This window comes from Balaenoptera physalus (assembly GCF_965194825.1).
Source record: "Balaenoptera physalus genome assembly, chromosome: 14".
NCBI lineage: Eukaryota > Metazoa > Chordata > Mammalia > Artiodactyla > Balaenopteridae > Balaenoptera > Balaenoptera physalus.
In genome coordinates this window covers 38822772-38835449 of record NC_138893.1, presented here as the reverse complement: position 1 = coordinate 38835449, position 12678 = coordinate 38822772, and the positions used below count along the sequence as shown (strand labels likewise).

The following is a 12678-nucleotide window of genomic DNA, read 5'->3' as shown; positions in this document are numbered from 1 at the left end:
AATGTTACATATTTACTTAATGCAAAATAAAGCAGTAAATGAGGCACAGGGAAACAAAACAGAAACATACAGAAAGACATACAGAAAATATAGACATATAGAAAATTTTAAAATGGTAGACAAAAATCCAACTGTCAACAGTCACGTTAAATGAGAGTAAATAATCGTATCAAAAGGCAGAGATCTTCAGACTGGAATAGAAAACAAGATCCAGACTGGAATAAAAAACAAAATGTTGTTTACAAAGGTACTTTAGGGAATTCCCTGGCAGTCCAGTGGTTAGGACTCTGTGCTTTCACTGCCGAGGGCGCAGGTTCAATCCCTGGTTGGAGAACTAAGATCCCACAAGCCACGCGGCACAGCCAAAAAAAAAAGGTACTTTAGATTCATCTCATAATGATAAAAGGGTCAATCCAGCAGAAAGGTATGACAATTATAAATATACATGCACCTAATAATATAGCACCAAAATACATGAATCAATAACTGACAGAAATGAAGAAGGAAGTGGACAATTCAATAATAATAGTTGGAGACTTCAATACCTCACTTTTAGTAATGAAAAGCACTAGAAAGAAGATTAACAAGGAAATAGGAGACTTGAACACAACTATGTAACAACTAAATCTAACACATCTATTCAACATTCCATTCAGCAACAGCAGAATACACCTTCTCCTCAAGTGCACATGAAATATTCTTCAGGACAGAACCTATGCTAGGTCTTAAAACAAATCTCAATAAATTTAAAACACTGAAATCGTACAAAGTATCTTCCTTCGACAACCATAATGGAATGAAATTAGAACTCAGTAACACAGAGAGAAACTTGACAATTCATAAATATGTAAAAATTAAACATCTAAATAACCAAGGGAAAAATCAAAGAGAAATTAGAAAATAAGGTGACAAAAATAAAGATACAACATATTTATGGGATGCATCTAAAGCAGTGTTTAGAGGGAAATTTGTAGTTATAAACATCAATATTGAAAAACAAGAAAGGTCCCAAATCAAAACTAAACTTTCATCTTAAGACACTGGGGAAAAAAAAAAGAGCAAACTAAATCTAAAGCCGGTAAGAAAAAGGAAACAATGAACATTAGAGAGGAAAGTAATGAAATAGAGAATAGGAAAATGGAGAAAAATCAACAAAACAAAAAATGCTTCTTTGAAACGATCAACAAAACTGACAAACCTTTAGCTAGACTGATCCCAAGAATCAAAATGAAAGAGGGACATACTGACCTTACAGAAATAAAAAGAATTATGAATAAATATTATGAACAATTTAACTTAGATTAAATGCACAATTCCTAGAAAGACACAAACTACCAAAACTGGCTCAAGAAGAAATAGAAAATCTGTATAGACCTACACAGGCATATCTCAAGAGATATTGCAGGTTCAGTCCAGACCACTGTAATAAAGCAAGTATCGCAATAAAGCAAGTCACACAAACTTTTTGGTTTCCCAGTGCATATTAAAGTTATGTATACACTATATTGTAGTCTATTAAGTGTGCAATAGCATTATGTCTAAAATAAACTGTACATACCTTAATTAAAAAATACTTTATTGCTAAAAAATGCTAATCACCATCTGACAACACAGGTTGCCACAAATCTTCAATTTGTAAAAACCACAATATCTTATGAAGTGCAATAAAGTGAAGTGCAATTTAAAAAAAGGCATGCCTGTAGTAAGAGATTAAATTAGTAACAAAAAAAAATTTTAAACTACCCACAAAGGAAAATTCAGGTCCAGGTGACTACATAGGTATATTCTACCAAACATTTAAATAATTAATACTAATTCTTCACAAATTGTCCCCCCAAAAAGAAGGAACACTTCCCAGCTCAATCTATGAGGTGAGTACTACGCTGCACCAAAACCAAACAAAGACATCACAAGAAAAGAAAGCTACAAGAGCAATAGCTCTTATGAATATAGGCAGAAAAATTCTCAACAAAATACTAGCAAAACAATTCTGCAATATATAAGAAGCATTATACTCCATGACCAAAAGGGATTTATCACAGTAAAGCTAGGTTGGTTTAATATCCAAAAATCAATTAATGTAATACACCATATCAACAGAACAAAAAACACATAATCATCTCAACAGATGTAGAAAAAGCATTTGATAAAATTCAACACTCTTTCATGATAAAAATACTCAACAAACTAGGAATAAAAAGGAACTTCTTCAACCTGATAGCATGTATGAAAAGCCGACAGCTAACACCGTACTTAGTGGTGAAAGACAATGCTTCAGAAATAAGAGAAGGATATCCACTCTTGCCACTTCTACTCAACATTGTATTGGAGGGTCCAGCCAGGGGAATCAGGCAGGAGATGAAATAAAAAGCACTCAGATGAGAAAGGAAGAAGTAAAACTCTCTACATGCAAGATGACATGATTTTATATATGGAAAATCCTAAGAAATTCGCCAAAAAATTTTAGAACTAATAAACAAGTGCAGCCAAGTTACAGAATATAACAAAATTGTTGTGACTTCCATGGTGGTGCAGTGGTTAAGAATCCACCTGTCAATGCAGGGGACATGGGTTCAAGCTCTGGTCCGGGAAGATCCCACATGCCGCGGAACAACTAAGCCCATGCGCCACAACTTCTGAGCCTGTGCTCTAGAGCCCACGACCCACAACTACTGAAGCCTGCGCACCTAGAGCCCATGCTCCACAACAAGAGAAGCCACCGCAATGAGAAGCCCGCGCACCACAACGAAGAGTAGCCCCTGCTTGCCACAACTAGAGAAAGCCCATGTGCAGCAACGAAGAGTCAATGCAGCAAAAAAAAAAAAAAAAAGGTTTCTATACACTTGTAATTAACAATCTGAAAATGAATTAAGGAAACAACTCCATTTACAATAGCATCAAAAAGAATAAACTACCTAGGAATAATTTTAATGAAGGCTGTAAAACTTACTCCGAAAACTACAGAACACTTTAGAAAGAAATTAAAGATCTAAATAAATGGGAGGATATCCCTTGTTTGTGAATTGAAAAACATACTACTGTTAAGATGACAATATTCTCCGAATGAAGTCTACAGATTCAATGCAATCCCTAACAAACCCAGTTGGCTTCACTGTAGAATGACAAGTTGATAGTAAGATTCATATGGAAATACAAGAAACTGAGAATAGACTACCTTGGAAAAGAAGAACAAAATTTGAGAACTCACACTTCCCAATGTCAAAACTTACTGCAAAACAACAGAAATCAAGATAGTGTGGTATTAGCGTAATGAAAGACAAATAGATAAATGAAACAGAACTGAGAGTCTAGAAATAAGTTGATGTATCAATTGGTTTTCAACAGGGATGCTAAGACCATTCAATAGAGGAAGAATAGTCTTTTTAATAAATGGTTCTGGGACAAATGGATAGCCATATACAAAAGAATGAAGTTGTATATCATACAACATAAAAAAAATTAATTCAAAAAGAATCAAGATCTAAATATAAAAGCCTAATTATAAAACTCTTAGAGGAAAATATAGCAGTAAATCTTCATGATTGTGGATTTGGCAATGAAGTCTTACATATGACACCAACTGCACAAGCAATAAAAGAAAAAATAGATAAAATTGGACATCATCAAAATTTAAAACTTTTGTCCTTCTAAGTACACTATCAAGAAAGTGAAGACAAATCCACAGAATGGGAGGAAATATTTGCAAATCATATATCTGATAAAGGTTTATAATCCAGAATATAAAAAGAACTATCACTACTCAACAATAAAAAAGTTTAAAAATGGGTAGAGAAAATACTTCCCTAGAAGTATCTATTTAAGATATACGAATGGCCAAGAAGCACAGGAAAAGATGTGTAATTTCACTGGTGATTAAGGAAATGCATATCAAAATCACGAGATACCATTTCACAACCATTAGGATGGCTATAATAAAGAAGTCCAATAATAACAAGCATTGGCAAGGATGTGAAGAAACTGAAACCCTCATACACTGCTGGTAGGAATATAAAATGGTGCAGCCACTTTGGAAAACAGTCTGCCAGCTCCTCAGTAAGTTAAACATAGAGTTATCATTTGACCCAACAATTCCACTCCTAGGTAGACACCCAAAAGAAAAGAAAGCATATGTCCACACAAAAACTTCTACATCGCAGCATTATTAATAATAGCCAGAAAGTGCAAACAACCCAAATATCCATCAGATGATGAAAGGATAAATAAAATGTTGTATACCTACACAACAGAATATCACTTGGCCATTAATTTAAGTACTGATACAAGCTACAATTTGATTGAAACCTTGAAAACATTACACTAAGTGAAAGAAGCCAGATATTATATGATTCCATTTATATGAAGGAAAAGGACACATATTATAGGATTCCATTTATATGAAATGTTCAGAATTGGCAAATATACAGAGAGACAGAAAGTAGATTAGTTGTTCCCTAGAGCTGGGGGGAGATAGCTGCAAGGGGTTGGAGGGAAATGAGGAGTGACTACTAATGGGTTCAGAGTTTTTTGTATGATAAAATATTCTAAAATTGTGACAAACCCTGCACAACTAAAAACCACTGAACTGTATACTGAAATGAGTGAATTATATGGTATGTGAATTATATCTCAATAAAGCTGTTATAAAAAATCCTAAATATTAGTTTACATATAGTACATGTGTACTAATTTTCCTTATGACAAAATTATTTAGAGCAACACTGTCTAATAGAAATATAAGCCACAATTTTTTAGTAGCCACATTTTAAAAAGCCAAAAGAAACAGGTGAAATAAATGTTTTATTAAACCCTACAAATATCATTTCAACATGTAATCAACATGAAAAACTGAGCCATTTTATCTTTTTCTGTACTAAGTCTTCGAAATTAAGTGTGTATTTCACACTTACATCACCTCTTAATTTGGACTAGCCACCTTTTAGTGCTCAACAGCACTATGGCTAGTGGCTGCCATATTAACTGGTGCAGATTCAGAGATAAGATTAGGAAAGAAAACTCTGCTATACTGGCTAGCAAAAGAATGGTGAATCGAATTTTCTCTTGTAAAAAGGCACAACCACTAACAAGCTCGTGAAAAGAACAGCTCTGGTTCACCTCCATCTATTTAGTCTGAAGTTTCTGGTCATCAGCAGTGACCTGCCTAGCAAAATACAGATTCAACCTACTATTAAGGCACCCTCACACTTTAAAATTCTAAGTTTGGTCTGCATGCAGTAGCCCTTTCCACACAAAAATCAGGATTAAATATGTAAAATTTTACAAATATGGTCACCTTCCAACTATGTAAAGGTTCATTAAGTATACCAAGGCATAGATAAGTGAAACTTGGTTTTTTATTATATTACTACCAGCTGTTTACTTTTATTTTCATTATATAGCTTTCTGTGAAAGATGAGGCAAAAAGAAAGACTTTTAAGGCTACAATGTTTCTAATCCTTCCCACAGAAGAAAGAGCAGCTCAGCAAGATAAAGAGCAGCTGAACTTTACTACCAGTCTTGAATATGAATTTTGTCAATCCAAGCATCACAGTACATTTAAAAAGAAAAAAAAAAAGAAAAAAAAAAAGAAACAAAGAAAACAAAGATGAACTTTGTCAATCCAAGCATCACAGTACATTAAAAAAAAGAAAAAAAAAAAAAAAAAAGAAAGAAAAAGAAACAAAGAAAGAAAAGGAAAGGCTGGGGAAGCTAGCTCACCAGATAAAATCTGAAGAGAGCCAGTCTTCAGTATAGTTCACAAAATACTGAGAATGGAAACATATTAAACTATAAGCTTGAAAACATTCTAATGCCAGATATAAACTTTTAGGTATATACTGCTTCTTCTGAAACAATCTATTTGACTGCCAAACAAACAGTCTTTCCTGCTCAGATTTCTATTATATATAGAATACAGTCACACATATCACATAGAAATATTAATTTATATAAAACAAAAAGATCAGACTATGATTCCCAGTTCATAAAAGAGAATGCTTCACATACCAAGCAATATTCTGCATTTAAAGTATGATTTAACTTACAGAACTTCAATTTACACACAAATATTCAGGAACGTATTTATTTTATATATTGAAGAACAGACTTTAAAGATTTTTGTCTTTTTACCTGTTTAATTGTGTTCATATGCTGCTTCTCTGTTTCTGTTCTTTTTTTTAGTTCTTCTCTTAAATTGTCTTTTTCTGAACAAATGTCTAAGATAAGTTCCTGATGCTTCTTATTTTCTTTAATTAACCTAAATATAAAAAGGGCAGTATCAGTAAAACATAATTAAAAATGACAATGTGTAATATAATCTGTTTGCAGACTGGGGTGTAGATACCTATGAGTAAGAAATGAAAATTCCCAAGTAATCCTTTTGTAATGATATATTATACTTTACAAAACATTCTCTGGCCAGTCAGGCTATTAATTTTTTCCTAGAAATTTGTATATTTCAAATTAAGAGAAATATAATCAGATAAAGAAAACCACACTCTTTTAAGTTTATGTCTACAGGCATATGAATTACCTAGTTCATCCCTTCAGCACTGGAATCCCTTCAGGTCAGTCAGTGGCAACCAGGGGCAACTTTTCCCCTCCAGGCATCTGTCTGGAGAAATTGTTTGGTAGCCGCTCCAGCGGTGGGGGCTGCTACTGGCTTCTTGTGCACAGAGGCAGGGACGCTGCTAAACACCCTACAATGCACAGGACAGCCCCGGCACCGACAAAAAATGATCTGCCCCCATGTGTCAATGGTGCTGTGGTTAAGAAATCTTGCTTTAGATTTTTAGACTATTTTAATGATATTCTTATAGTTACAAAAGTAGTCAATGTAAAATAATAAAGTTTAAGCAGAAATTTCATTTTGAGTTCCCTAGAAAAATATAAATAAAACCTTAAAAATTACCTGTAAAAGTACTCAGAACTATAAAGTAAGATACCTAAGAGGGTTAACAGCTAATATTTTAGGATTACTAGCAACAGCTATTATTTGACATTTATTGCACAATTACTGTTTACTAAGTTTAGCTTTAAATGCATTACGTAACACTCAGGACTATAAATTAATAAGTCTACAAAATTATTATTATTATGCTTTATGAATTTGAAAACAAACCAAAACTGAAGCCTAGAACTTATTCCAGGTTATATAGCTAGTAAGTGGTTGAACTGAGATTTGGACCCAGGTCTAATTCCTTGCCATCTTCTCCTTTGAAGATGCCTCATTTACTCAACAAATGCTCACTGGGTACCTACTATGTACCTATATTAGTCTATATGTTGGGGGTACATCAGCAAACTGTCCCTGCCCTCATGATGCTTACATTCTAACAGAGAAATTAAACAATAAATAGATATATAATGAAATACCAAGTTGTGATTAAGGTCTATTAAGAAAACTAAAGGAGGGCAAGAGGACAGGGAGAGTGACCTGAGCTGTGATTGTACATAAGGTAATCAGGATAGACCTCTCTGAGGACAGGAATGCAGTGAGGAGGAAAGTCATGAAAATGCTTGGGAAAAGAGAAAAATGTGTAGCATGCAAGTTTCTTCAAGCCTTTTATGGCATAGGGGTTTAACTTTGATTATGTACATGATTAAGGTGTACACTCAATTTGTTGCAAAAAACAACCTGAAACACAAGAATCCTGACTATACCTCAAAAGTAAACAATTTAGGGAGGGAGAAGTGAAGAACAGCAAGCCCTGAAATTGTTATTCTTACATGCCAAATGTACATCCTATACACAAATAACTGTTCTTAATTAAGAATTCTCGTTGGGACCTTAGACAATAATATTGGTGTTAGAAAACAGAGGAATGGATGTATAAACAAAGCCATTTGGAAATAGATGCATTCATGAAAATTTAAGCCAAAGGAACTGAAAGGTAGTTTTCTTTACAGAAAACTAAATGAAGGCAAAAGAAAAAAAATGAGTTGTTTTAGAGCTAACCTTAATCACAAAGCATTTTATTTGAAATTTAAAATATTACATGTATAACAAAAAATTAACTTAGATTTAAAATAATATCTGACATTTTTATAATGCTTTAATGTCCTCAAAACAATCCCATCAGGTAAGTACTGTCCCCCTCATAAACATGAAAAACTCTGTCTTGGAGAGGTTGATTTAACTAAGGAAACAGAGCTTGCAAGTGGCAGTGGGAATCTTCCAACTCTGGGCTTCTGACCAGAACTGTGCTTATCCCAGTCTACCATGTGGCCACTGTTCTGACATGATGGAGCAAAAAAAAGAGGAATTAATTTTCTACTGTATTCCTAATGTTTTTAGATAAATTTAATAACATGTATCTTGTTCATTTCAGATAACCACATTAAAAAATCCACTGAAGCCAGACTAATTGGGTTCAGATTTTAACTTTGCCATTTAGTAGCATGTGACCTGAAGCAAGTTACTTAACCTCTCTGTGCTTCAAGTACCTCATCTGTAAAATGGGAATAATAATAGTTCATACCACATAGGGTTGTTGTGAGGATTCCATGAGTTAATACGTGTAAAGTGCCAGGCACATAATTAACAGCATTTAAGTGTTCCTGCTATTATTATTAAATCTGTAACATCTTATAATTTACAAGAGAAGCTTGAAAGTGGTTAAGACTCCAAATCTAAGGAAAGTAGAAAGAGGCATCAAGGATGATCTCAAAGGGAAGGTCTAAGAGATAAGTACAGATAGCAGGAAAATGAGGAAGTTACCCAAAAAGCAAGAATGGCAGAAACACTGATGGTTCAAGTATAAAATCACAGTTTTTTCAATAACAGCAGCATTCCAGTAAAGTTATGAGCAGGAGTAGCTGACATTGGTTTTTGGATAGTATTAAGAAAGGCATTGGATTCACAAGAGATATTTGTACACTCATGTTAACAGCAGCATTATTCATACCAGCCAAAAGGTAGAAGCAACCCAAATGTCCACTGATGGATGAACAGATAAACAAAATGTGGTATGTATACATACAATGGAATATTATTCAACCCTAAAAAGGAAGGAAGCTCTGACACAGGCTACCATATGGATGAACCTTGAGGACATCTGCTAAGTGAAATAAGCCAGTCACAAAATGGCAAATAGTATCAAAAGCAGTTAAACTCTTAGAAACAAAGTAGAATGGTGGTTACCAGGGGCTGGGGCAGGGGGAAACAGGGAGTTGTTGTTTAATAGGTATAGAATTTCGGATTTGTAAGATGAAAAAGCTATGGAGATAGGTTGTACAATAATGTGAATATATTTAACACTACCAAACTGCACATATTTTAAAATGGTTAAGATGGTAAATTTTATGTTATGTGTATTTTATCACAATTGAAAAATAAAAAAACAGAAAAAAGAAGGGCTCTGGATGCTGAGATTAAAATTCATTGGGTAAACCAATGAAGGGTGAGCTGGCATGGGGAAGACTGATCTACTGATAATCTGGAAGAGTAAATACTAGAAGCAAGGAGATCATTAAAAGCCAATTGCATATCAAACAATATTTGGATTATGGTATATTTTCCTTTGTCATCCTCCTCTAGTGTGTAGATTTCCTCCTCCCCTTTCTCTATACACACCCCCATTCCAAAAATTTTTTTAAAAAGAGAATCCGTCTGTATTTTAGTGAAGGCTAGCAAGTTTTAGTTTCCTTTATTAAAGGTTATAGGAGTACCTAAACATATGCATCACTTACATATATAAATTTAAAACAAAAGGTGATATAATATTATTAGGAAAAGATAAAATGAAATTAAACTGTTGTTAAAATAGAAATTAACTCCACAAATCCAAGAGAAGTCTAAAAATAACTATGTTCTTATTTACTGAATGACACTAAACCAATTCTTCTGTTCTCCTAATTTTAATTTTCTAAACCAATGAATTTACAGTGGGAATTTTAAGAAAATTTTTTGAATTTTATAACTTGTCATTCCTTTTGAATTTATCTTAGTTCTGACATTATGCTTTACATTCTTTCAAAACTGAAAAATTTGAAAGAATATAAACTTATTTGTCTTTACAAATCTTTCTAGATCTTTAATAAACTTATACTTTAATAAAACATTTATTCTTTTAAACTTATACACTAAGACATATGTAAAACAAATTTTGAATCATATTCAAAACAGTGCCTTTATACATAGATACATATATGTTGCTATATATGCTAACGTATTTGACATAGGTATATTATGTATAACTCTCATAAAAACACTGTTTACCTATTATTTCTAAAATAATGAAAATAAAATACCACATTCTAAAAAAAAGTTATATATCAAATAACTAGGCAAACTTGACATCTGCTCAACTACCACGTACATGGCTGTATTGTGGAAATAAAAGTAGATAAAATGATACCTTCCTTTAAAGAATTCAATCTTTAATCCCTGTGAAAAAAATAACCTGAAAGAATAAAACACTTACTTCTTTATGGTATGCTCCTGCTGCAAATGCTTATCTTGCACACACTTTTCAAACATAACTAATGCATTTTCTCCCTTATTCATTCCATTTGGTAGTCGGTGTTCTTTTGCAAACTCAGTAGATAAGAGCTCAGATTCTATTTCTTCCAACAAATCCTCTGATGTTGAAACATTCTTCATTTTTGAAATAAGTTTCTTGGTGCAGTCTGTATCATAAGGACTTTCTGAATAAGTCTTTTGATTAGCTGCTTCTGAAAATGTAGATGACCTTAATTCCGCCAATATTTGTGTTAATGTTTGTTCTGCTTCATTTGTTTTCAAAACTTGCTTTGTAAAATCTCCACCAGGAAAATTAGCTATTTGTTCAGAATTTTCTGGGCATATGTCTGTTTTAGCACAGGAATCCTCACCTCCACCATGATTTGGAATATAATTTTCCTGTGTTTCAATTTGATTATTGTGTTCATTAGGCTGACATAAAGTTTTATCAAAGTTTAATGACAACAGTTTGGACTCATTTTCTAAGCTGCTGTTTTCATCACCAGAAAACGAATTGCATGAGTCTTCCTTTATTTCAGATGTTTTCTCAATATTTTGATCAGAGGAAATGGAGGCTATGTGCTCTGTTTCTGACATGCTGACTGGCACCGATTCACTTTGCACCTCTTCAAAGCTGTTCCTGATCTTTGTTTTACATCTGAGAAAGTCAAAACATAAACTTTTTTTAAAAAAAAGTTTTTTTTAAACCAAGACCCCATATATATTTGCACACATTCCATGATGTGGAAAAACTAAGGCCGCACATTTTACCACTAATAATTCTTTAAAAATTCTTTCCTTGGCGGGGGGGTGAGGGGGGTGGGGGTGGGGTGGGGTGGGGTGGGGAAGAATGTAACAGCTGACCCACGTGAGCCACAACCAGTCAGGTGCTACAAAGGCTCATACTCTTTTCTCCTTCAGTCCAGTCCTACAACTTCACTTCAGTTGCAGTTTGGCATTCCCCAATCACCCCCATAAGATGTTGGGTATGGAATGATACTAATAACAGGAAGATTAGTGCCCAAGAATTGTTTAGAACTCCTTCAGCTCCACAAAGGGAAAAAGACTATCTAAAGAATTTGTAAGAAACTATTGGGGAAATAAGATAGCAATGAAAACACTAGGCAAGAAATTACAAATCAAGATAATAAAACAATGTACATTAACAATGATGAATATTTACTGCAAAAGGAAAACTAAACAATAACAAAACACAGCTACCTATAGCCCAGACACCCAGAGCTGAGCTGAAAGAAGTCAGGGTGTAAAGGAGCCCTGACAGGAATTCATTTTTCACCCAGGGATGCAGGAAGTATCATGGCGATTTCCAAACATTCTCATCAAGAACACAAAATGTTCAGTACAACTGAGATGGACCTCATATGCATTGCTTAGGTCATAAAAGAAACATTTACAAAACTAATTCAACAATGTTAAAATATATTTTATGCCGTTTATGAGGGTTACTAATCTAGCTATTTTCTGAAAATTAGTCAACTTTAAAAATTATCCTGAGACAGAAAAATATAAAACATTCCAGCAATCTTGATGAAGAAGAATTGTCAACTTTTGTCAGATATCAACCAAGCATGTACTGGAGTCACGTGAGGTTGGATAAAAAAGTGGGCATATCATAGTTTTGAAAGAAACTAGGGAAGAAACACTTCCAGATGTAAGGTGTAAATGGAAAACAGAAAGATTAATATTTGAATAAAAGAAAGATACATGTTTACGTTGTTGGTCTGTGGTGGAGGTGGTGGTCAGAGGATGGTGAAAAAGGGTAAGAGAAGATGGTCAGGTAGAATCCTCAGAATGATATGCAGGAGTGAAGGTTGTTAAGAAGGACGATAAATCATGACAGACTTGTATACTTGATTATACTACAGAATTTCTAGCACATACTAGGTTTTCAAATATTTGTGGAATTAAAGCAAAGAAGTAATATGAGAAAAGCAGTATTTGAGGACTAGGAACGCAAAAAATGGGAAGAATAATTCTAAGAAAGGAAAAGAAGACCAGCTTGTTTGTTAAATACTCTGGCATCGACTAATACAGACGTTGGCCTTAATACTATAAATTATCTACCTGTACAACATATTTCCAAACAATCAAACAAATTATCATTATTATCTTGCTGCATATATTGCAAACTAAGACAAAGTCCACACTAGCAATAAAGGTTTGGTTTAGGCAATACAAATAAATGCAGTAACAAAAAG

At 33.6% G+C, this 12678-nt stretch overlaps 1 protein-coding gene across 1 annotated transcript in view; it reads right to left on the bottom strand.

The window, feature by feature from the left end:
* Positions 1-12678, bottom strand: part of CCDC186 (coiled-coil domain containing 186) — a 47039-nt gene that overhangs the window by 27065 nt on the left and 7296 nt on the right. Inside the window, exons 2-3 of the mRNA XM_082424031.1 lie at positions 10422-11117; positions 6127-6253 (exon numbers count right to left, since the gene is read on the bottom strand). Of these exons, the coding sequence (XP_082280157.1) occupies positions 6127-6253; positions 10422-11056 (762 nt within the window). The 5' untranslated portion in view covers positions 11057-11117. The remainder of the gene's footprint in view (positions 1-6126; positions 6254-10421; positions 11118-12678) is intronic.